Here is a 26,511-nt window from a genome sequence, read left to right on the forward strand (position 1 = left end):
ATTAAATAATAAGTATTAAGTTTTATCAAATAATCTTTAATAATTTTCTAAGTATATCACATATCATAAAAGTGGAATCTACCTTTTTTTTTTTTTTTTGTGTGTTTTTAAATGCCTATACCTACCTTTATTACTTTTTTCTTTATAAGATTGCAATTGAAATATATATATATTTATTTATTTATTTATTTATTTTAATTTAATAATAGTTAGAAATCTCATCGGGGTTGTTATTTTAGTTTGGTAAAAGTTTTAAAAATATTATATTTAAGAAATCCTAATTAATAAAATAAATAATTCTTTTTGATTTCTTATAACTTTAGGAATTTTGTTTATCAAATGTATGCTTGTTTATTAAATATTAAAAATAATAATTACTTTTAATTTCTTATATAGATTTTGTATTACAAAATAAATATATGCATAAAGTTTTTATGAAGCTATAATATTTTTTTTAAAAAATAAATACTTAAAAATTTTGCTAAATTATTATTTTGTAATAATTTTTATTAAATAATTAAAAAAATTATATAATATTTAACATTATTCTGAACCCTAATAAGCAATCACAAGTTTGGCGGTTCATATATTACAGTTTTTCATATGTAAATAGCACGTGCGTTTGAGCTTTCGTTTATCTCTGCAAATCCACTGGAGAAGCAGGAGGAAGACGACCAAGAAGAAGGACTTTCCTTTCACTCTTTTAAGTCTCCTTCTCACTCTTGTTCTTTCTCTCTAGCTTCTCAATCTCAAATTCAGGTATCTTTTGTTTTGAATTAGGGCATTTGTATCTGTTGCTCTGCTTTTTTTTTTTTTCTCTATTTCATGGTGATGTCTTCCAATCACTGAACCACGTTAATGCTTCTCATTTTGAAAAATGGGAAAAAACCAAGATTTTGTTTTCCGGATTGGTGTGAGTTATGATTTTGTTTTTGTTTTTGAGCGTTTGATTAGTCTGTATCTATTTCAAGGACATCACTCATGCAAGAAATTACAGGCGCATTGTGTTGCGTTGTTTTGCATATTCTTGTCGTTTTTAGCCATGGGGTGGGGGCATCGCCCGCTAGCAGTGTTGTGCTAATTAGACTGTGGCCTTCGTCTTAAACCTTTGCTTTCTGCTCTATCTCAGCGTGATAATCTCCATTTGCGCAGTTGCTTCAATTCTGAGGAGTAATCATGCGATTCAAGGAAGAGTCTGTTGAAGAAAAGCTTGATCATATTAAAAGAAAGCAAGAAGAGTAAGCTCTTGTTTGTATTATAAATTATTTGCTTTTGTGGATTTTGGGTTTTGTGTTTTTGTTTGTTATTCTATGTCTAATTCGTTTCCCGTTGCATTTGTTATTAACCATGAGAAGGATGTCTATCCACAAGCATTTTCCTGCTGATCCTGTCAAACAAGCTGTGGACAAGTTCCCTCTCCTTCCTGAGTTTTTAAAGGTCTCTTACTCTCTATCTCTTAATGGGTATTTTCATATTCTGAACAAAATTTCATTCCCTGAAGTATCCAATCAACCCCTTTTACATAATGGCTTTGAAGCCAAGTATTTGGCATGTGTCAGTGTCATTATGTATGTGTGTGTCTTTGACGATTCTTAGACGTATGATTTTATTGTTCTTCTTATTTTTTTTTGGAGTTAATAGGTGAGAGGACTGGTGAAGCAACATTTGGATTCATTTAATTACTTTGTTAAAACCGACATAAAGAAGATTGTTCGTGCTAATGATCGCATAGTATCAAGTGTGGACCCAAGTATTTATCTGAGGTAAAATTTCACTATTTCTTTAGGTTATGTTTGGACTTCTTTGGAAGTCGAATGATTCTGTTGCAACTAAAATTGAATTTGAAGGTACAATAAGAAGTGCCATTTACACTCTTAAACAAAGCATAATGGAAGAAAGAATTCAGTTTCCTTGGAACATCTAAGATAATTTCTTAATATATACTTGAAATATTTTTGAATATTTCCAAATTATTATATTTCTTTAAAATGGTTGGTTGGTTGAATGTTCCCTCCTTTGGTTCTTCTGTGTAGGTTTAAAGATGTCCGAATTGGTGAACCATCAATAACAGTGGATGGTATCAGTGAAAAACTTAATCCTCATACCTGTCGGCTATCTGACATGACGTATGTATCCATAGTCCTCCTGTCTGATGCTTAGTGTTTTAATAGTGGATTTTATTTTTCTATTCTCGTGAGACAATTATCTTTTATGGTTAAGTTTCATATTGTTCTTCTGAGAGTTGTGACTATGAAATTGAAAGGATAGCTTTAAAAAGCTTTTGAGGTTTCCACCTCATGACCCACCTTAATGCACAACTTAATGCTCATGGGAATAGAATGTTCACAGGTCACACGTGAAGGTGTTATGCTCTCATTGCTCATTCGTTTTGAAATTTATGTAAACTAAAATGTGAGTAATAACTTATTGATTTTTAATGGCCTTTTGGCCTTTTGAAATTCCTAAAAACTCATGTCAATGATTATTTATGAAACTTGGATTGATGGCTGACTACCTCTTTCTTGAGCTTGTGAAGGCTTATGGCAGAATATGTTACTTCTTGAATAATATATTCCATAGTTCACAATGGGTTGGGCTTCCTGATCACTAGTCTTTGATTGCTGACCTTCCAGTTGGACTGGTAGGGGCAAGAGAAATGTTGTAAAATTTATCGAAGTGGTGCTTTTATGTTCCTGCTGGTGCATTCTATGAGTTTGAACAGCACCACTTCTTTACTGATTACTGGTTTTAAATGGGTGATATTCCTTTTGACACACAAAAGCAAGCTGAAGGTTTCTTATGACATATATGTGTGTGTGTGTATGTATGTATGTATGCATGTATGTATGTATGTATGTATATGTTACTTTATAATTGGATTTAAAGTGGATTTGCAACTCTTTTGCACATCCATTTTATGTTTTATCTCATTGATATGCTGATAATTTCAGGTATGCTGCTCCAATATTGGTTAATATAGAGTATATTACAGGGAGTCATGTTCAAAAAACCAGAGTGGAGAAGGTATTTTAAAATTCTTGCAATTTGTATTTAGTGAAGACATGCTTTGATATTCTATATTGTTTGATTTTGTAGAATGATGTTGTTATTGGAAGAATGCCTATCATGTTACGGAGCTGTTGCTGTGTTTTATATAAAAAGGATGAAGCTGAACTTGCAAGACTCGGTTTGTGTACAGAAAGACTGAAATTTTATTTATTTATTTTGCAATAATCTATTAGATATTTATTGTTTTTTAACTATTGATTTTAGGTGAATGTCCCCTTGATCCTGGAGGATATTTTGTTGTAAAAGGAACCGAGAAGGTAGTATTGCTTTTATTTACTTGTTTTATATTTTTGGTTGGTTATAGTATGTGTTTCAATATTGGTGACTAATCCTTAGTGTTGGGCAGCCCAAGGCCATCTTTTATGAATTTTTTTCTTTATGCTCATGTACATTTTCATTTCTCATGGGCTTCTCGATTCTTCTTTCTTTGATACATCGTACTCTTATCTAATATTAGTATCGTCTATTAAAAAATAAATTTTTTCCTATTAAAAAGTAAAAAAAAGTTTTTCTGTACTAGTTGGACTATGATATGTTTATCTCATAAACAAAAGTATAGCATTCCCTCTCTGAATCACACTTTTTAAGGTCACTGGTTGTTAATTTTCTACTTAAATGAACATTGATGTGGTTTGGAATTCTTTAGAATACTAGGTGCTAAGCTCTACAATGCATGTAAATAGGATGGTGTGGGAAATTAAACACAATAAAACCTTGTTAAATAAATGTTCGATAGATTAATAACCTTGTTTAAATAATAAAATCTTTTGGTTCCAGTTCGGGTTAGTGTACTAAATTAATGACTTTGCTAAATGTATAAGATTATAATTTTTTTAGAAATTTTTAAGGCCCCAAGGAAATATTAATTTAGTGATTGATGAAGGACATAAGAAAATAGTAAATAAAAAATCATAATATAGTATTGAGTAACTTTTTACAACTTCTATTTTCAAACTCTTTCTCAAAATATGTATCTAAAGTGGTCTGCCTTTCTTTGCACTTGAAAGATCTTATCTTCTGTTTGGAACCTTTTTTATCTTCTAGCACATAAGTTTTGACACCACATCTCTTTCTTTGAGGAGTCTCTTCTACAATTTATAATCATCTATTTTTTTTAGAATCTCATAGGTTTCTATAATAATTTTAGATCACATCTATTGTCTTTGGATTTATAAGTCATACATGTACAAGTATGGCAATAGAAACATAAAACTTTTTCCAAACTAATAAATATTCATTTATCAATAATAATAAATGATTCATTTATTGATAATCAATAACCTTGCTAAGATAATAATTTCTCTTGGTCCCAAGAGTATTATTTTATAGAGCTTTTATTGTATTAAACAATACTTTCAAACTAATCTTGAGTCATCTAATTCCCTAATGGGAATTAGTAAAGTGGAGTATTATGGGAAAAATTTACTTGGATGAATAAAAACCACCCAATGAAAACTATTATACATGAGAACCATGAATAATGAATCTACATTTAGTGTTTGTTTAGGCATACCTTGATGGTGAAAGAGATCTTACCATCTTAGGCGTCCTTGGAAATTCCTACCCGTCATCTTGGAATCTTAATTTCCAACGCAATATCACTAATTTAGAAATTGAACTTCTTGAAAGACTCATGTCTTCACTTAATTTAGTGCACTTGTCTATCAAACATTTAGTTCCTTGTTTTTAGTGCTGTCCAATTATACTTCATGCACACATGGGTGACATTACTTCTGTTGTATTACTTTATAAACTTCTAGGTTTATGCAAAAATGATTCATTGGTGAATGGGTTCTTTCTTGTTGTTGTTCTTCCCTCTCTCTCTCTCTCTCTCTCTCTCTCTTTCGCTATCTTGCTTTCTTTATTTTTGTCTTTTTGTTTTTTTGTTTTAATCTTTTGTTTTGGTAAGGGACAATTTTGTTTTGTTATGTACACCCTAGGGTTGGGAAGGGTCATGATTGTTTTACTTGTATAGGCCTTTTGTTTCCTTTTGTATAGCTCTCCTTGGTTTAGTGGAGGTTTACTTAGTTCTTTTGATCAGTCGGCCTTTTGTATAGCCTTCCTTGGTTAGTGGAGGTTTACTTAGTTTTTTTATTTTTATCAGCCTTGTACTTCATGGGGAGGATTTCTCATCCTTCCTTCTCATGTTTCTTTTCTCTTAAAACATATATTTTGTTTTTGATCAAAAAAAAAAAAAAAAAAAAAAAAGTGGGGGGGGGGGGGGGGGGTGGCACTACAAGGGGCACAAGCATCACCCAAGTACAACAGTGGGAACTTTTTGGTTTTTTGTATCTTTGGTCTTTTATATGTGTTCTTACTTCTCCCTAATACAGTAAACTAAAGTTTCATATTAATAAAATGGCCTTTGTGATTTGTAAGAACTACAGTTGATCTAACATCTAATGGTTTTCAGTGAGTAATCAAAGTATTACTTTTCCACTTCTTTGATTATTGTAGAATTGTTATTCCAAACATTTTGTTTTGCACTCCTATCCAATTTAATGATTTGCATATCAATCATTTTCTTTTGCGCCCTGCCTTCTCTAGTTCACCAGTTATTGCCTCTCATGGGCAAACTGAACCATGCTGTTTTGTGACATTCTCCAATGCAATGTGAAATTGAGAAGGGAGTTATGAGAGTAAAAATGTGTAGCTGCATTGTAATAACTATGCCTCTGCATGGAATAAAACCAAAAGGATCGCATTTGACTGGAAAGGGAACATGTGCATCATGAGGTTACTGGTATGGCATGATATTATTTTTTCCTCCTTTTTGGGTAGCCTTGTTGGCTTTGGCACTGAATGTGAACTCAAAAGTGCAATTGAGATTGGAGCACAGAGCCTGATTGTTTTTGTGCATATCTAGAACTTATTTTCCTGTGGTCTTGAATATTATACATCTTTCTTTGGTGCTTGGGAAATTTTTGCCTTGCATTGTTCCTTTTACTCTCACTGTTAAGCAGCTTTGGTTGAACTTGGTAAATTCTACTTGTCTTGTGTCAGATTTATTTACATTCATTGCCATTCTTTTTTCCCCACATTTTAACTTAATATTTTTTGTATTTTGTTATTAACATGGTTATGACACCATTAATCTCCTCCAGGTGATCTTAATACAAGAACAACTCTCGAAGAACAGAATAATCATTGACACTGATAAGAAGGGGAAGTGAGTAGCTTTATTTTGGGTTTGTTTTCCTCTATCTTTTCTTTTCTCCATTTTAACCTACCCTTTCATGTTCCTTCTTCTTCCTCCTCTTTTTCAGTTTTTCTTTATTTTTATGTTTTTAATTTTTAGAATGAGCCATATTTCATCTGCTGATCCTACTTGCTCTCTCTCTCTCTCTCTCTCTCACACACACACACACACACACACATAATTCAAATTGTTGGTACCATTCTACTTATCCTTGGTCATGATCCCTAAATTAATGGCCTTTGATGGCTGATTGGTGTTTAAGTGCTTTCATGCATCTAATTAATATTGTTTTTTATGCCTCTGGGTTACACTGGTTATTTCTGTTTGATTATCCTTTTTCTATTTTCCTTTTTAAATCAATTTTTTTTTTTTCATATTTATAGGCACATAAAACAGAAATGTGTTAAACAAGTCCCTAACAAAGAGGGGTGTCTGTTGTTTGACTATTGATAACTTGTGAGAGTCAACCCTCATGTGATTCATACTTTCAGTGAGAACTTTTTAAATCTCAGTTAAAATCATTGTATTTTTGATGAAGAATCATATGTTATTGCAATTTATTAGTAATTAAATGTATTGGACCGCTTCTTTTGATAAGAAAAATACAAATGAAGTAAAAAGGGCTTGAGGGACAAATTGGACAGCTCCATCCCATTGAAAAACTTTGGTTCTGTCTATTCCATGTAAACCAAAATAAGCTGAGATTCAGTGTTCTCGACTTACCTACTTTTTCCCCATGAAAAGTCCTCGCACTTGGTCAGCAGCTTTTTCACAGTAGAAGGCATCATCTAGGAAATGGCAATTGGGAAAAGCAAGCCTATAAGCAATGGATGAATATGTGTTAGCTGACTCCTCATTGGTTCTACACAAGTAGCAGCCATTAAAAAAAGAAATCCACCCCTCCTTATAAATTGATCGATAGTAAGACTCCTTTACTAAACTGCTTCCACTGCACAAAAACAAGCTTTGGAAGCACAGGATCCTCAAATAACTGAGGAAGGGTGAAGAATACCTAGAAGAAAGGTCGTTGTGAAGCAACATGACCAAAACCAACCATTCTTCACTGTTTTGATGATATGTTTGTTCTCGTATTAGATTATTTCTGTTCTTTCTTTGTTTAGTTGCACTTGTTGCAGGTTCAAGTATACTTTCTGTTACAGATGTTGCATCTTCATTGAAGCGCTTTTAATATATTTTCTTTATCTATAAAAATGTGTTTTTTAATTAATTTGTATAACCCTTTGAGCATCAAATTCCTGTTATTTTGTCATATTGTCTCTTTATGGTATTTCAATTTGTGTTAATTGCTACTCTGGATTGTCTGTTATGCATTGTAGCATAAATGCATCTGTTACAAGCAGCACCGAGTCAACAAAAAGCAAAACAGTTATTGTCATGGAGAAAGAAAAGATATGGTTGCAACTTAATCAGTTTACATCAAAGGTCTTTATGTCAACGACTTTCTTTTGTTCTTTTATGTTGGTTTTTTCTTCTTTCTTACCCACTGTTGTTTTCTTAAGTTAGATTTTATGTCATCATTATGTTTCATTTTATAGATTCCAATTATGATAGTGATGAAGGCCATGGGAATGGAGAGTGATCAAGAGGTGGTGCAGATGGTTGGGAGAAATCCTCGATATAGTGCCCTACTTTTGCCTTCTATGGAGGTAACACATGTGATCTAGGACTAAATGCCTGTAATGAGTTGGTCAGAAGTGTCTTTGTTTGGAACTTGATTTGAAAATTTGTTATAGATTGGTAAAAAATTATAAATTCTATCTATTTTAGGTTGGTGAGGGAAATCGGTATCTTAATGAATCTTTTGAATAATATGTTGATTGCTTAACAGGATGTAATGATTTTCAGAGTGAAGGTGGTTTGCTTGTCGGAGCCTTTCTTTCTAATAAATGGTTCTTCATTTGCTTATATTGTCACATCTGATCTTTAATCACACTTGATAGTTTCATTTGAAAGATATTGTTGAAGATATGATGTTAGTACTGAGCTAATAATGATTGTTATTTTATTTTATTTTATTTTTTTGATTGGAAACGACACAAAGATTTTTTGATAGATAAAAATAAGTACAAAAGAAGGATGAGGAATCCTCCTGCCAAAGAAAGCTAAACTATAGAAAAATACACTGAAAAACAAGCAAACACTCTAAAAAGACCACTCCTTATGGAGTACACACTGCTATCCAATCAAGTTGTATCACATTAAGGGGAGTCCCCTTAAAAACTTTGGAACAATAAGCCCAAAGAGAAGCAAAGAAAACAATAGAGTCCCAAAGATACTTTGAATTCCTTGCTTTATCCTCAAAAATCCTCGCATTTCTTTCCCACCACACAATCCGAATAAGAGCGATGTTTGCAGCTTGCCACAAGGCTATCCCCTTCTTAGACGAACCAAATCCATTAAATTTGATGTACATCATGTCAAGGATGCTCCTCGGGGGGACCCAATCCATCTTAGCTAACTGAAATAACCTGTGTCACAACCCAATTGTCAAGGAGCAATGAAGAAAAATATGATCAACTGATTCCCCATGCTTCATGCACAGAATACAAATATCCGGACTAAGGGCTTTGTAGGGTCTTCTCACTTGTAGCATGTCATTAGTATTCACCTTCTTGTGTGCCACTAACCAGATGAAGGACTGCACTTTGAAAGGAACTTGAGAATTCCAAACGAACTTAGCAGGAAAAACCTGAGGAGATCTAGAAAATTGGGATAAAGCTAGAAAGAAAGATTTAACTGAAAAAAGCCCTGAAGAAGATAAGGGCCAAAATCTGGCATCTGGAACCGAAGGAGATAAATGCAATCCATCGAGAGATCGCATGAGGCCTTCTAAGTCCTCTATCTCAGAATCTGACAAGTTACGACGAAAATTTAAATTCCAAGAGAAAGGACGAGTAAGACCGAGAATTGAAGAAATAGGTATGTTTTTATCCAAGACTACTCTAAATAGACTTGGATATTGGGATCCCAAAGGTTGGTCCACCCACCACAAATCTTCCTAGAACTGAATTCTTTCCCCATTTCCTACCACAAACCGAGTAAACGAGGAAAACTCCTGAAAGACTTGAGTAATAGCCTTCCAAGGACAGGGATGTGACCATCTGACTAATGTGTTAGCATCCCAACCATTGGAGTGTGAACCATAAATGCTTAGTATGACCTGATGCCATAGAGCTGAACTCTCTCTAGGGTACCTCCACAACCATTTCCCTAAAAGAGCGAGATTCCTCAGAAAAATATTCCCAAAACCCAAACCCCTATTTCCTTCGGTTTACACACGACGTCCCACCTGACTAAATGATCCCTTTTGCCTTCCCCAATCCCTGACCATAAAAAATCCCTCTGCAACCTCTCGATTTTTGCAGTGACTGAAGCAGGTAACTTAAATAAAGAAAGAAAGTAACAGGGCATATGGGTAAGGCAAGATTGGATGAGAGTTATCCTCCCTCCGAAGGATAGGTATGCCTTTTGCCATCCATCTAATCTTCTTGAAATTCTCTCAATCACAGGATCCCAAAATCCACCTGCCCTGGGGTTCCCACCCAAAGGAAGACCCAGATAGAGTATAGGCCAGCCAGAAGCCTTGCATTCAAGCGTCTCAGCCAATCTTGAAATATGAGCTTGATCCAAATTGATACCATAAATATTACTCTTGTCTAGATTGACCTTAAGCCCAGAAATATGCCCGAATGCTAACAAAAGACTCTTGAGAGTCTGCAAGTCTTCCTCCCTAGTGTTAGAAAAGAAGATGGTGTCATCGGCAAATTGCAAATGAGATACCCTAGTTCTGTTTCTACCCACCCTGAAACCCTCCAACATATTTCTCTTCTCTGCTCTCAAAAGCATCCTACTCAATACATCTGCTACTAAAGTAAACAAAAAGGGGGATAAAGGGTCACCTTGTCTTAATCCTCTCGATGCCTTAACCCAACCTTTAGCGCTACCATTCACCAATACTGCATAAGATACTGAAGACAAACATCCACTCATCCATTTCCTCCATTTAGGACTGAACCCCTTCTTCTCCAACACTTGATCTAAAAAATCCCACCTTATGTAATCGTAAGCCTTTTCAAAGTCAATTTTAAAGACGACACCTTCCTCCCCTGATCGTCTTCTCTCATCCACTATCTCATTTGCTATGAGAACCGCATCCATTATTTGTCTCCCTTGAACAAAAGCGCCTTGAGTAGAATGGATGGTTTCATGTAAAACCCCTCTTAGACGCCCTGAGAGCACTTTGGCTATTATCTTATAGAGGCTAGTGATTAAACTAATGGGTCTAAAATCTGAGATTTTCTTTGTCGTACTCTTTTTGGGCAGAAGAACAATGAAAGAGGCATTAGTGCTTTGATTGATTACTCCGCTCCTATGAAATTCTACGAACACTCTCACTAAATCCTCCTTAATCACATCCCAACAGTCTTGGAATACTGCAATAGTAAAGCCATCAGGCCCCGGAGCCTTGTCCCTATCCATCTGAAAAATGGCCTTAGAAATCTCTTCTTCAGTGAAAGGGGCATCCAAACTTATCGCACTCTCTTCCGAAATAGGGGACCAATCTAATCCTTCAATACTCCAAGACTCTCCTATAGGACTCGCGTAGAGTTTTTCAAAGTAAAGTAAGATCTCCTCTGTGATTCTCTCGGCATTATTCAACACTAAGCCCCTTTCATTTTCCAATGTTTTGATATATTTCCTATTTCGCCTGCCATTAGCTACTTTATGAAAAAACTTAAGAGTTGCAATCCCCTTCCTTAACCCATTTCACCCTAGCTTTTTGTCTCCAATGGATTTCCTCCCTCAAAATTAATTCCTCTAGCTCCCCTTTTCTTAAGGCTCTTTGATCTAACAATTCAGAGGTGAGACCCCCATCCTGCTCAATGGCGTCAAAGTTAGCTAAATCCTTGAGGATACTTTTTTTCTTTTCATTAAGCTCTCCAAAAGAAAGCTTATTCCATTCCTTCAATTTGGCTTTAACAAATTGTAATCTCCTCATGAACTTGTGGCCTTCCCATCCGTTTCCTTGAAAACCCCTCCACCAATTTCTAAAGTTCTCCTTGAAACTAGGATGTTGCAGCCACATGTTCTCAAATCTAAAAGGTGTTGGGCCCCACATGAACGGGTTGGTATCCAAAGCAATTGGCCAATGATCTGAGGTCCTTCTGATAAGGGTTTCTTGAATGCCTTGGGGAAAGAGCTGCCCCCACTCATTTGAGTAAAGAAAACGGTCTAATCTCTTACACACGGGAGACTCTTGCATATTTGACCAAGTGAATGATGCGTTCCGAAGAGGTGGATCAAGCAATTCACATTCTCTAATAAAACTATCAAAGTCCCTCACGCTTGAAGTTAGCCTAGAGCCTCCCAATTTTTCTGAACTTCTCCTTATGACATTAAAATCACCGCCCACACACCACAACGGAAAAGATAGACCATAAATGTCATAAAGTTCCACCCAAAAATCCTTCCTAAGTGAGGGACTATTTGGACCATAAACTACAGAAATCCAAAGAGGTCCACAGCCCTCCAAGGTGAACTTGACCGATATCGAGAAAGAGCCTAATACCACCTCCTCCTTGCACAACTTTTTTGAGTCCCAAATGAACAAAATCCCTCCTGAAGCCCCACACGTCGGGAGAATAACCCAATCCTTATTTTTGACCGTCCAGACACTGCCCACTAGCCTTCTGTCACACTTCTCCTTTTTTATTTCCTGAATCATCACAACATCCGGATTCTCTAACCTAAGGAAATCTTTAATCACCTTTCGCTTATTACTTGAACCTAAACCCCTAACATTCCAACTGATAATTTTCATGGAAAAACACTCAGGCCCTAACCCTCCAAACCAAATCCACCTGGATTCAAACGCCTATGGGCCTCTATTCTTCCTCCTAGAGTACACCTTAATGTCTAGAGAGCATAGAACCTCTCGCACTTTAGCCATTTTCCTAGGGGACAGGCCATCGATAAGAAAGTCTTCCGGTGGGGATGTCGCATTAACCCCCGGACTGCCTGACATCAGGTTAGAAGACTTCCCAGGGGTAGATCTCTCGGACATCTGGTTAGAAACAACTCTCTGATTCTCCTCCTCAACATGGACAGGGATGCCAACAAAATTTAAGGGGCCAACATCGCCTATTTCAGGAAAAATTTTAAATTTACCTTGATTTACCGAAGGAGACTGGGAAAGAAATTCTGAATTTGGGAGATGAGGACTGGAGGGACTCAGTAGATTCTTTTCCAGATTACAGAAAGGAGAGGAATAAGGCTCGGGTGGTTGAGAAGAAAAAGACTGACTTTCCTCCAAGTTTTCCACTCCCGGAATTTCACAATTTCCTCCCAGAATGATTTCTTTACCTCTGGTTCTTGGAATAGAAGGTGACTTCGTGACTGAAGAACCACAAGGATCGTACCCCGCTCGGCCCGTAAATCCTCCTTTGTCATCTTCGAGTTGGGATTTTCGCGAGTCCATCTCTCCTCTTGACGTCGAGGTCTCTTCCTTCGACTAGCTGTTGCATATCCTTGGCAGAAGACAATGGAAGATGGGACTCTCTCTGATACCTCGTATCTGTTGAGATCCCATCCCGCCATCCACTTCCAGATTGCGGACTTCGCTAAGTGGCGCTGCGCTCCGTAGGGGAAGAGGCTCGCTGCTACTCCGTTGTCCATGACGGCGAGTTGCGCTTGGAAGGAAGAGTTTGGACCACATCTTCCTTGAATCCATCGTCTTTTCCCCTTGCGTGAAGTCTTCCATCTGAACCATTGGAGCTTTCCCCTTTCTTGCTGCGCTTTCTTCCTCTCGAGACCTACCTTTCATGCCAGAGGACTTCGATCCTCCTAGAAATAGGCCCAACCCCGACGGGCTTATTGACTTACAGCCCACAGTTCGACGCCCGTAACTAGCATCTTCTGTCTCTGAAGGTGGGCTAGGGTTGGATAAAGTCTGGGCTTGTAACTCATCGGCCCGACCATCCTCTCCATGTATTACCTCGACGCCGGCCCTCTCATCGCCTGAACGAGGCTGTGTGGTCGCTTTTGCAGAGGAGCCCACTCGCTGGAGAGAAGAAGGGGATGCCGCTGCGTCATGGGCTTGAGGGGCGTCTGGGCCAGCATGAAGCCCACGACTCCTTCTCCCACTTTGGGCCCTTACTGGATGGGCTTTAGTAGAAGTCTCAGGCACTATGGGCCCCAGGATGTTTTCTTCTACTAAGCCCAATCTGCTCCCTTCCCATCCTTTCTCCCTTTTGGCTGCCATGCTTGTACTTGAGCATCGATAACGTGCCCGGGGAAGAAGCTCCCTACTGTAGCACTCATTACCCCTAATACTACCTCGTAGCCCCTCTGCAAATTTTGTCGTTTGAGAGACGCAACCCCCCTCTTTCAACCACTCGTACCTGCAGTGGGATGTCTCGGACGTGACAGTGTCGTCTTCACCCTCTTCTCCGATGACTGAAACTGCTATTGTATGTTTCCAAGCCCCGTCTTCCACCTCAAGCAACGCTGGAAGCACGACATTAGGATGCATCTCCACCCACAGCTTCACCTTCGTCAAGTCCAACAGCTTCACGGCTTCCCTTGCTACCTTCGTCACCCTCCCCTACTTCTTCAAGATGAATTTCAGCTGGTCTTCCTCCCACAAGTGAAAAGGAAGGCCTTTCAACTCTAACCAACCCCTTTTGAATTTTCTAGGAATAATCATATTTTCTCTTGGCGACCATCTTCTTAGGAGAACAGGCCTTCCTTTCACTAAAAGTCTCTCCTGCTCTTGGAACCATTTTGCTCTTCCTGCTGTACTCACAAAGAAACACCCCTTGAAGGCGGAAATGGGGTTTATAGACACCATACCTTTCACACCCATCATCCTCGCAATGGCCTTGCCTTCATGAGTCCAGTCTTGGACTTTTTCTTTGCATTCACATATTACGGCTCTGGCCCATTTTCCAGCTGATAATGGAACTCCACTCCTAATTCCATCCTCTGCAACCACCTCTGCGTATGACCGACCACCTCTATATATGCTTTTACTCATTTGAGTATTGCCAAACGTCTTCTTCAACTCTTCTCCGACTTGATCAGAATAATCTTGCACTGAAAGAATCGCCCTCCTAAGGACTTCCCATCCATTACCTTTAACACCCTCGGGGATGACAAGAAGTAGAGGTTTCCTTCTTGTAGCAATCTCGGTGATTTTCATGAATCGCCCTCTATTGTTGAAGCAAATCTCCATCAAATGAATCTTATTCTCGCCCCTAAACTTTCGTGTAAATCCCCTGGTATTCTCCAACTCCACAGCTTTCTTCAAATGCTCCGTTAACCAATCCACCTCCTCCCTTCCAAATCCTACTGATACAACAAAACCATGGCTCCTTTCTGTTACTAATACCCAAGTTCCACCATTCGATCCTTCAAACTTTACCTGAAAAGACTTTTTTTCCACTTCAAACTTTTCAACTTTGCACTTCATCATGCCTCCTCACACCAAATCCTATCACTGCATTAGATTTCTCCAGAATTGCTAAAAAAAACCTTACATATAATTGTGCCTCATGTTCTTTGGCCTAGGCAAGTGAATTTCTTAGGCTCTTATCATCTCAAGGGGCCCTTCTATGGGTTCTAGGTCGTTGACTCAGGAGCCACAGAGGATACAACAAATTCCCCGGATTTTTTCAACATTTCAATCCCTATCCAGTAAATCAGAAATTACTTTCTAATGACTAGTTCCTAATTTGTTTATATTTTCACATCTGATCTTTGGATCAGGCATGATAGTTTCATTTGAAAGATATTGTTGAAGATCTGATATTAGTACTTAGCTAATAGTGATTATTATTTTATTCTTCTCATAATTATAAGCTTAATTCCTAACATATTTACTCAAAGAAAGTTGCATGTTAAATAGACTTACAGCACATCATGTTGTGGTCGCATAACTTGCATGGCTTACTACTTACCTTAGTCAGGAATTGTATAAATGAAAAACTTGCAAGCCTATTCAGTTACATGCAATATCTGCTCATGACCATAATTTTCCCTGTGATGTGTTGACATGGATGTAAGATTTCTTTTATCATCTTAATAAAAAATTTAAATGAGAAATATGGATCTGTTGCAAATAAATTCAGTTACCCATACATTATTTTTTAGTAGGGCTATACTAAATGTATATGTGAATATTTATCTTTGAGTTTGTAACTCTGTTTATGGGGAACAATTGCACATTCTTGTTTTATGCATTATTGCATGTATTGATATGTATTATTGCATCATATATTGGAAAACATCAATGATAACTTCGTTAACAAAATGTTGCATTTTGAAATAATGTAGCTTTTTTTTTTTTTTTTTTTCCTTTTTTCTTTTTATGTGTGTGCATTCGTACGGAACAGAGAAAGTATAATAAAAGTAGAATCAAAGAACCAGGAAGAAGGATGGAATTTCTTTTCAAAAGGAAAGAAAACTAATTCCTTGCTTCAAATACACCGAAGGCAAATGGGGTGTTTGGAGTTGGTGTGTGGAAGGAAATTTTGAAGGAATCCACTTGGTGTTGGGAAAACATGGTGTTCAAGGTGGGAAAAGGCAATAAAATAAGGTTTTGGATTGACCCTTGGTGTGGAAACAATGTGCTGTCCCAAGTCTTCCCGGACCTTTTTTCCATGGCTGCCCAAAGGAACGCCACTGTGGAGGATTATTGGGACCAGAATCTGGGTCATGGAGGGTGGAATCTAAGGCTATTAAGAGACTTCAATGATTGGGAGTTGGGGTTGGTGGACAATATGTTAGTTGAGTTGAGGAATTATAGAGTAACTTTGGAGGAAGATTCGGTTCTTTGGAGGGGAGGAGCGGACGGGCTGTTTAAAGTCAAGGAAGCGTATAGGGTGCTGGTTAATGCTGAAGGAGCGGATTTCCCTCATAGCAATGTTTGGGTGGACAAAGTTCCAACAAAAATTGCTTTTTTTGCTTGGGAAGCTACTTGGGGGAAGGTTCTTACATTGGATAGGCTGCAGAGAAGAGGGTGGCAATTCCCTAACCGGTGCTTTTTGTGTGGTTGTGAAGAGGAAACTATCAATCATATATTAATTCATTGTACGGTGGCAAAAGGATTGTGGGATATCATTCTTGCGTTGTGTGGTGTACAGTGGGTTTTTCCTAATTCTGTAAAGGAGGTTCTTAGTAGTTGGAAAGACTCTTTTGTGGGGAAAAAAAGGAAAAAAGTGTGGAAATCCATCCCGCTTTTCATTTTTTGGACAATATGGAAGGAGAGGAATAGGCTAGCCTTTAAAGGGGGTGTGTTAGCTTTTCAGAAGTTAAAGACTTCGTTTGTGTATAATTTTTGGGGTTGGGCTAAAGTGTACATTGATATGGAGTTGAACTCCCTTATAGGTTTCTTGGAGTGGATAGCTTCCAAGTAGGGGTTGGGTTGTTTTGCTTTTTGTTTTAGGGGTTGTAGCCTTGTATACTTCCTGTATGCTTTACGGCTTTTTGCCTTCGTTAATATATTCGTTTACTTATCAAAAAAAAAAAAAAAAATACACCTCAGCTAAGTTGATTACAGACCAGAAATAGTCCCACCCCGTAATTAGGGTGATAGGTAGCCCCTGAAATATGAAGGTGTCAGGCTAAACGAAATGCCTACAAAGTTGTTTCCTTTAAATGCCATTAGAGAGGTTATGAAGAAGGTTCTATCTAATGACGGCAAAAAGTTTTTATCTGTCCTCAAAAAGCATCACGTACCTTATAGTCAATTTCCCAAAATGTGGCTGAAAGAGAACATCAAATGACTATTTTCCAGCAACTTTTCTGAATTTCTATCAGAAAAATGAAAATCCATATGATTCTTTCCATGTTACCCAATTGATGTTTACCAAGAAGAAGATAAACTGCCACAAAATTTTGACCACCCTTCTGCTTTTTCTTGTGCTGGGCAGCTGCCTGACACTCTTTTTGAACTATTTTCCTGCTGTGAAAGATCCAGAAATTGTTTTCCCGTTGGGTGCCCCTTGTCCAACTGGTTCCCTCTGATTCCAACTATGGTTTAGTCAAGATTAGACCAATTCTCAGCCCCCCCTGCCCTTAAACAGTGTGGGAGCTTTCAGCTTGTACTGCTCATAGTCCTAGATCTTGAGTAAAAAAATTTGTTGGGGATAGTTGCTTTGTGTGGTATCCTTAGCTGAAGCAAGTCATTGGTTCTTGTGCAGTGATCATGAGAAAGACTTTGACCTCTTAGGGGTTATAGAATTTCAAATTAATTTGGCTGGCCTATAGTGGTTGGCTTTTTCTTTTTGTAATGGAAAAGAAGTAATAACTTGGACAGAAACGAAATAAACCCATCCAAGTACCAAGATTAGTGTCTCTCATCAGGGGAAGATGATGATAAGGCCATGTCCTCAATAGGAGCAAGATCTACAATTTGTCTCATTGAACTTTCCAAAAAAATCAAAGTTGTATGAGGGAGAATCATAGAAGTTGCAATGAAATAGAGAAATGGGGAGTTGCTACACCTTCGAAGAGCATGAAGCCTAGGGTAGGAGCAGTAGAGAGGAAGATCTTCTGATCTTAGATCCATTGCGAATTCTGAACTCAACCAAATGCACAGACTCGATTACACTATGAAATATGTTATGAGCTTGGTGAGAATTTGTGACCCTAGATTTGGCATTGGAATGATTGCTTTACAACTTGTATTTGCCTTGATAATAAGAGCACCAGAGGAAGTTTTCTCCCTTGGGAATCTCCAAAAACACTTACCTATGAAGGCTCTTTTAGGAATTAAATACCTCCCCAGCTGTGGACCCCCCTACCTTGGTCTGCACACTACCTTCCACCTAATGAGAGGATTTTTATGTCCTCCCGTTGTCTTGATCACTCTTGATTCTTGATCCTAACAGATATATAAGATGAAATCCTTATGTTAGTGAGACAACAGGTGAGATAGGGGGAAGACAGTATGGGATCTTGTCTAAAAGATATGGTGTGATTACCTCCTTTCATGAGTATAGTTGCGTGGGAAACTCTGGCTGCGATTGCCCAAGTTTTTCCTCTTTTTTCTTTCTCTTCCTCCTTATTTCATTGATGGTTAAAACATATAGGCTTTTGCGATTTAAGCCACATATAAAATCACTAAATTTCATCCCAAAGCCCTACATTCTAGTCATCCTAAACCATAAACCAAAATCCCATTATAGCGCTGAACTTTAAAAGACCTGCATAAGCATAATACTGTCTCCAGTACAGGGTGATCCTAAATCCACAAAAATAATCTCTCTATTCATCTTAAAGGCTTCCTTTCGATATGTCTGAAACTTGGTGGTTGCCTTGTCCAATTTTCTATGGGCTTCCACTTGTTCTTCGTCGATGAGATCGTAAGTCTTGGAGCAGTTGACTCTAATTATTGTTTCTTCCCTTTCAGTCTTTGTCACCTTTTGATGCACAACAATAGATTCTTTGTGGCTCTAATACTAATTAAATTATCAGTCAGGCCATGAGATGGCAAAACCATGCTTTGAACTCTATTGAAACCTGTTTCTTATTTGAGAAACAAGTACAGAGCCTCCATAGGGGTGTAATCCATGCAAACCCACCCAGATGTACTCAGAAATTTAAAAGCCAAATTCAGGTTTCATTAATTGCCAAGTGTTCCTTACAATCCTTTCAGACTTTCTATTTACTACGGTAAAACCCTACCCCATGCTGTTTGTCTTATCCCTTTTACCAAATTCAGTTATATGTTCATGAAATAAATAAATGCAAAACACAATGATTTCCACTACAGTGGCCAATAGTGGAGCTAGAAATTTGCCTGTGGGGTTGAGTGGAGGGGTCAATTTTTTATATTAATAATAAGATATAAGATTTTTTTTATGTTGTAGATAAATTTTTTTAATCCTAATGAATAATGTTTTAATATTTTAATAGTTTCAATAATTTTTTTATGTGAAGGGTATTAATTTTTTTTTTAAAAAAGTTATTAATTTCATAAAAAATTAAAAATAGTGTTTTATATCGAAAACCCAAAAACACCCATACACAGTAAGTGTGTGCAAAAGCTATGTCATCCTTTTGTTTTATTCTTAACTATGCATCACATTGTTCCAATTTCAGGAATGTGCGAGTCATGGTATATACACCCAACAGCAAGCTTTGGAATTCCTTGAGAGGAAGGTGTGTGATTCTTATTAACTGCAATTTAATTTGGTTTGTATTTGATTCCTAGACTGATACGAGTTAATGAAGAGTATTGAGGAAGATTGTAAAATATCAAGTATCAACTCTTTTATTGTTGGGATATTTCTTGAAAATATGCACCAATATTGTGGCCATAGTTGTTAAAAATTTATGATACATTTTTTTTATGGAAATCGATATGTATCACAATCCGTATCTTATTTTAAAGCATATCTTATGATACATATACGATACGTGATATTACAATACAATGATGCATGCATCCTCAACTATTTTCTATAATTGTTTTTTAAAAATCAAATTATTATTATTTTTTTTGTTAAAAGAATTTATTATGTTAATTGTTTAAAACATACTAAAAGATTAAAAATTGATCATAAAAAAAAAGAAATAGGTAAAATAATCTTATAAGAAAAGCTGCATTCTTATTGTCAAATGCTAAATTAGAAGTGAAGTAAGTTTATTCTTACAATGATTATTGTCGAATTTTCATTTGAATGGTTTGAATGTTGACAACAAAAATAATGGTGATTAGTGAATAAATTTTTTTACTTAATATATTAGTTTTTTTTTTAAATTTCTTTTTTAGTGGAAAAGAAATGATGATGGATCTAAAAGGCTAGAACTTTGAAGATGACGCATAAAGGCATATATATATATATATATATATATATATATATATATGTGCTGTTGGGATAATGATTGGGTTCGTTAGAACATTATTAAACTTACTAAGGAATTCTTTTAATCTAACAACCTTGGTGAATTAGATGAAGAGATTACTTATGGAATCTTATCCATGAAAGAAAAAGAAAATCGTTGCTGTTTGATGAGACAAGCTTCCATAGTACATAATATCATCTCTTGTGACATGAGCAGAATTTGGCTTGAGACAAATTTGATCTCTCTGGACACTCAAAATTTTTATAGTTGACCATTCCATGGTTAAGGGGTAAAGTATAAGGCATTTGAATACCAAATTTCCTATAAGTTATAAAAGGAAAGGAATGGGAGAGCTTTCAATGATGTCGAACGAGCTGACCAAGCTATCAAATATTCTTTTTTGTATAATTTTGTGAATTGGGCTAGGGTGTATATAGAGGACCACACTTTGTTTTTGGTTGACTTTATAGATTGGCTGTTTGTTAAGTAAGGGGTTGGCTCTTTTGTCTTTGTGTTGCCTAGTTTTTTGGGCGTTTAGTGTATACTTCATGTATACTGTTTTCATCGCTTCTAGGTGTTGCTAATACATGCTCTTATTTACCTATAAAGAAAATGTCTACTTTCTTAAATTCTCAAAACCGCATAGGAGTGCTGTCATAATTATATTTGGAAAACTAATTAGTCCTCAAGCGGTTATTTAGGTTCTAAAGATGTTTCTTTCAAAATTTTTGTAGACATTGGTTTGGGTGTTTTGTACTTGATCCAAACCTTTGAATTTGTTTTGTGCTTCCACATAAAGAACCATTGAAAAGAGTTAACCACTATACTCCAAGGCACATGTGTTATTTGTTCTTTTTTCCTCTATGAGCCTTGAAGCATCAATATGAAAAATAGGAACCTGATGCAAATGCATCGTTTAATGTAATAGATTGTAATTTTAATGACCATAATATGATTTAGCTTCTTGATTAATCATGTCTTCTCTTCTTACTGTTGCAGGTGAAAAAGTTGCCGTTTTATAACCCTTCACTTGAAAAGGTTTTTCCTCGTGTATATTTGTTGAACTTTGAGGTTCTTATTTTTTCTAGGCTTTTGTTTCACTATGAGTAGTTTTTCATCAACCTCTCCTGATATTTTTAATAGGAAGGAAGAGGAATGGCTATCCTACGTGATACATTTATTGCTAATGTTCCGGTAGGTTTTATTTTCCGATTTATATCTTCCAAATAACCCCTAATTTCAACTTTTCTTTAGAGTTCAATTTTTTTCTTTATAGGTACGTCAGAATAACTTTCGTCCAAAGTGTTTGTATGTTGCGGTGATGTTAAGACGTATGATGGATGCTATTTTAAATAAGGACGCAATGGATGACAAGGTATTCGGTTCAACTTTCAAATATTCTCTAGCTCATCGCTTATTTTCATTTTTTGTTGCCATCAAGTGGAGGGACTTTGAAAAATCATTTGCATTTTGAATTAGGAAAAACTTTTTTAATTAGTAAAATAAAGATGGTAGAAAGTAAATAAAATTCTATAAATAAATACCATACAAATATCCTCATAACTATCAATAAGTTTTTTATTTGAATATGTGAACAACTCCATGTCTTTATGAGATGGTAGCTTTTGATAAAACGATGGGCAGGTGTCCAAAATGATAAAGTAGGTTAGTTACAAAGCCACCCTTCCTAGTATGCTATAAAGTTAGCCCGCACCTAGTTACCTTCTCTATTTCGAAACAAAAACAGTTATCTTCATTCATTTTTATAGATAAATACAAGGAGGAGGAGCAATCCTTCAAAGCTGTACAAGAAACTGTTAGAATGTAACCAAGTGTCAAGCCCCACAAAAACTAGCCTCATCCTGACAAAGATAAAACCAAGGTATACAAAAAAGAAATATTGCACAGTCAAGGGGGAAGAAATTCTCCAACAAAGGAGGCTTAAAGCATAGCTCCTTGTTTGGCTAATTGGTCTGTGACTTGGTTAGTTGAATGAGGAACCCAAGAAAAGGAGCAACCTAACTCACTAGCAACCTCTGTGATTTTGTGCTTCCAATTGTCAAACTATCATTAAACTCTTTCCTTATTAATCACCCAAGATATTACAGTGGCAAAATCTCCCTCTACATATAGGTTGGAAAGGCCTTAAGCTTTAGCCTACAATAAACCTCCAATAATGTCAATATCTTTGCCTCAATAGCCAACCCCTATCTTGCCTGCTTAGATTAGGCTTTCAACATTGTACCACAATTATCTCTAATCACACCTTTAATACCTATCTGACCAGGGTTGCCCAAGGAATATCCATCAAAATTTAACTTTATTGAACCTATTGGAGGGGTGACCAACCAATTATAAATTTCTTCTTCGACCTTTTTGAGAAGCAAATATTATTCCATCGTCTTTGTTATGCTTCTAGGAGGAACCCATACAATATCGGTTATGCGAAAAAATCTTTGCCAAAGTTCTAATGTAGCGAGGCAATCAAGAAAGAGATGATTGACTTACTTACTATTCTTCAAACACGTAACAAAATGATCTCTAGTTACCTTCTCAATCAATAAAATATTTGAAAATTTAGACACCATTAAATGCCAGTTGTGTTTTTAAAAATATTTTTATTGTGTGGGTGCAATTAATCACAAACTTGCCCTTTATTTTTCTCTTTGAAGATGGAAACTTGAGATGTAAAGTTTTGATTGCACTTGTGAATAATGGGAACTTGAAACAAATTTACTAGCTTTACTATTGGCACTTGGTGTTTAAGTGCAAACAGGCTAACTCATGCATTCCATTCTAAGCACATATCCAAGAGTTTTCCAAGTTTACTCGGTTTGTGGTTGGGGACGGGGATAGAATTCGGTTCTGGGATGACTTGTGGTGGGGGGATCAAACTTTGGGAACCCAATATCCAAGATTACTTAGCGTAGTCACGGATAAAAATGCTCCTATTTCATCAATTCTCGGGTATTCCCGTCCTTTCTCTTGGAATTTCAATTTTCGCCGAAATCTTACTGATTCTGAGATAGAAGATTTAGAAAGCCTCATGCGGTCTCTTGATCGTCTACACATATCTCCTTCGGTTCCAGATAAGAGATCCTGGTCCATATCTCCTTTAGGTCTCTTCACAGTCAAATCCTTCTTTCTGGCCTTATCCCAATATTCCGAGTCGCCTCCAGTGTTCCCTACTAAGTTTGTCTGGAATTCTCAAGTCCCTTTCAAAGTCAAGTCCTTTGTCTGGTTGGTGGCGCACAAGAAGCTTAATACTAATGACTTGCTACAATTGAGAAGACCCCACAAAGCACTTAGTCCCAACATATGTAAGTTGTGCATGAAGCATGGAGAAACAGTAGATCACCTTTTCCTCCATTGCTCGTTGACCAAAGGGTTGTGGCACAGATTATTTCAGTTAGCAAAGATGGATTGGGTTTCCCCAAGGAGCATCTCTGACATGTTTTTTTACTAATTTTAATGGTTTCGGTTCTTCTAAGAGAGGGGTTGTGTTATGGCAAGACGCGTGCATCGCATTAATGTGGGTGGTGTGGCGGGAAAGGAATGCAAGGATTTTTGAGGATAAAGCAAGGAATTCAGGGTTTCTCTGGGATTCTATTCGTTTTTTGGCTTCTCTATGGGCTTTTTGTTCTAAGGTTTTTAAAGGGATACCTCTTAACATGTTACAACTTGATTGGTTAGCGGTGTGTAAATAGACCGTTTGCTTATTCTCTAGTTGTATTTCTTATATTTGATTCTTGTAGTCTTGTTTTTCTTTGGTGGGAGGATTTCTCATCCTTCTAATTGTACCTTCTTTTTATCAATATATTCCGTTGTCGTTTCCTATCAAAAAAAAAAAAAAATTCTAAGCACATATGGAAGCTAGAGAATTTGACTTTGTCTATGAATGGCAAATCTATAATTCAAATTGAGTGTCTAATGGGGATAGGGGCTCATGGAAGTTTGATAGTTAGCTTCGCAAAATCATAGATATTCCTAGTGATGTGAGCTTTGATCTTATGATGGAGAGAGATTTAGCAATTGTAGAGAGATAAGGGGAAGGAAGTGTTGGTTTTGAGTGGATTTGAAGTTGTTCAAAATCTCAGTAGAGGGGCCCAGAGGCAAGTTGGTAGGAAATATTTTTGAAAGAGATAGAGGTTGCTCTAGTTGGATAAGATTTGGTGTTACTTAAGAGGAGATATGTAGAGTTGGGGTGCTTTTGGAGTGACATTCACACAAAGGAGGTTTGACTTAGGCTTGTTGTGCTACCGTTACACCTATGGGATATGAGGTTATTCTAGAGGATTGTTGTGGGTGGATAATGATATTACAAAGTAGTGTAATCTTTAGTGGGCAAGGATTCTTGTGAGTTCAAATGGAAACAAGGTTCCTGCATCACTTTAGGTGGTGGTGGAGCCCTTTTATTACTTGGGTTAGTTGTGGTGGAGGGTCCCACCATGGATGTCAAAGGTTGTAGCCATGAGAGATGGAAAACAAAGGGAGGTTAAGATAGAAGATGAAGGTGGTGGTGCTCTATGTGCTAGAGAGGGCTTGAATTAGAAGGCTCTATTGGGCTACAAGGGCTTAGGAGATGTGTGAAGCTAAGGGTTCATTTGGTGTCTTAAAGCTGAGTAAATAGTTGGTGCCACTGATAAGCCATTGTTGTTAGGTCATCATGATGGAGATTGTGGGCCAGGAGATTAGGGTCTTTGGGTTAAGGGAGAAGGCCCCTTATGAGGAAGAGAAGGAAGCCATTTTGGGCCTGGGCCTTAGGGGCTTGAGGAAGGTAGTTAAAGACACCTACCCCTTGATCCATGACATTTTGTGGATTGGGTCAGGTCCATTTCATGGGTTCAAGGTATTTAAATTGCTCCTTAATGGATGCGAGTTGGGCCTTAGCAGGTAGGGAGGGTTTTTATAGCCTCTTTCCCTTAGAGAAAGATTAGTTAATAGTTTGTAAGAAAGGAGTTGGTTCTAAGTTTTGGCCTCCTAAGGGAGGTGAGTTTATCTTGATGTTGCATAGGCGGGAACCCCCTAATAATTTTTTTTTTGTTTTGATAAACGAGAAGAGGAAGCACCAAAAATAGTGCCCTCAAAGTATACAAGGAGTATACAAAAACAACCCAAAGTCACACTCCAAGGGGGAAAGGATAGAAACACACCACCTTCCCTTACTTAGAGCCTAACCAATCTAAAAAACTTACAAGAGAAAAAGGGCTCAAAACTATAGACACCCTAACCTAAGACCAAAGATTACATACAAAAGAATATTTTAATCTTTGAAGCGAAAACTCCTTATTCCCAAAAGCTAACAAATTCCTTTCCTTCCAAACTGACCAAAATATACATAAGGGGGCCATTTGCCAAGCCTTTTTTGTGCTTTCCCCACAAACGCTCCATGCCACCCAAGAAGAGTTTCCTTCGCTGTACGCGAGAGAGTCCAAGCCACACCAAAAAGGGAGAAAACAAAACCCGCGTCTTTACACAATGAAGTAAAAGGTGATCTACTGTTTCTATTTCAGAGAGGCATAGAAAACACCTGTTTTCCAATGAGTACCCCCTCCTTTGAAGTTGCTCCAAATTAAGACTTTACCCCAAGAAGCCTCCCAAGCAAAGAAGGCCACCTTAGGAGGCACACTCACCCTCCAAATACTACCACTAGGGAACAAAGGAGAAACTTCGGGCTCCAAAATAGAATAAAGAGACTTGATTGAGAAAACACCACACTTTGATGCTGTCCAAATCACTCTATTTTCCTCCTCCCTTTGCACCCGGAAGGTTTGGATCTTATGCAAAAAACGCTCCACCAACTCAATCTCCCAATCATTAAGCACCCTTGAGAAAAGAGGGGTCCAACCATCCCCATCGGGGTTCCAAACATCCGACACCCAAGCATCCTTAGACAAAGAGATGGAAAATAAAGAAGGGAAGGACTTACAATATTGTGCTGATAGTTTCTTTAGTTGATTTGGTTAGTTCGAGGATGGTTTGTGATGAAGTGGCTTTCACTTCATTGACTGTCTCCTCAAATAGCCTAAAAGAGAGATCATTATCCATAGACATTGCCCTCTTGTTTTAAGTGGAATGCTTTGCAGGTAAATTGTTGACTCCCAACTATTTTGATAAGGGAAGGGTCTTCTCCCTCTTCTCCCTTTGCTTCCAAAGATAGGGGTCCATCGTTGGGGATTGCCAAAAGCTTGGTTCCTTGGAGGGAGCAAGTCAAGTGGGTTTTAGTGGTGATGGTTATGGGCTGTTGCAAATGATTTCTAGTGAGGATTTGGTTGTGGACTTCCCAAAGAATCTCCTAGAGATGCCAAAAGTGTGGACTTAGATGTGTGCAATGAGGAGGTGACTTCAGGTAATGATTGTCTTAGTAAGGA

At 37.2% G+C, this 26,511-nt stretch overlaps 1 protein-coding gene across 5 annotated transcripts in view; it reads left to right on the forward strand.

The window, feature by feature from the left end:
* Nucleotides 1–570: 570 nt before the first annotated feature.
* Nucleotides 571–26,511, forward strand: part of LOC100264262 (DNA-directed RNA polymerase III subunit 2) — an 80,545-nt gene continuing 54,604 nt past the window's right edge. For 2 of the 5 annotated variants that reach the window (XR_009467283.1, XM_010660762.3), the window contains exons 1-15: nucleotides 587–759; nucleotides 1,153–1,238; nucleotides 1,356–1,437; nucleotides 1,642–1,763; nucleotides 2,034–2,126; nucleotides 2,952–3,024; nucleotides 3,097–3,187; nucleotides 3,274–3,326; nucleotides 6,174–6,238; nucleotides 7,606–7,711; nucleotides 7,825–7,935; nucleotides 19,394–19,453; nucleotides 21,140–21,178; nucleotides 21,284–21,334; nucleotides 21,417–21,515. Coding sequence is in view for 4 of the 5 variants with exons in the window: in XM_010660762.3 (XP_010659064.1) it covers nucleotides 1,177–1,238; nucleotides 1,356–1,437; nucleotides 1,642–1,763; nucleotides 2,034–2,126; nucleotides 2,952–3,024; nucleotides 3,097–3,187; nucleotides 3,274–3,326; nucleotides 6,174–6,238; nucleotides 7,606–7,711; nucleotides 7,825–7,935; nucleotides 19,394–19,453; nucleotides 21,140–21,178; nucleotides 21,284–21,334; nucleotides 21,417–21,515 (1,107 nt within the window). In the remaining variant the exon portion in view is untranslated. Of the gene's footprint in view, nucleotides 760–1,129; nucleotides 1,239–1,355; nucleotides 1,438–1,641; nucleotides 1,764–2,033; nucleotides 2,127–2,951; nucleotides 3,025–3,096; nucleotides 3,188–3,273; nucleotides 3,327–6,173; nucleotides 6,239–7,605; nucleotides 7,712–7,824; nucleotides 7,936–19,393; nucleotides 19,454–21,139; nucleotides 21,179–21,283; nucleotides 21,335–21,416; nucleotides 21,516–26,511 lie in introns of all 5 variants that reach the window. The other 3 variants (XM_010660763.3, XM_059741464.1, XM_059741465.1) reach the window with 2 other exon arrangements.

This window comes from Vitis vinifera, chromosome 13 (assembly GCF_030704535.1).
Source record: "Vitis vinifera cultivar Pinot Noir 40024 chromosome 13, ASM3070453v1".
Lineage (NCBI taxonomy): Eukaryota > Viridiplantae > Streptophyta > Magnoliopsida > Vitales > Vitaceae > Vitis > Vitis vinifera.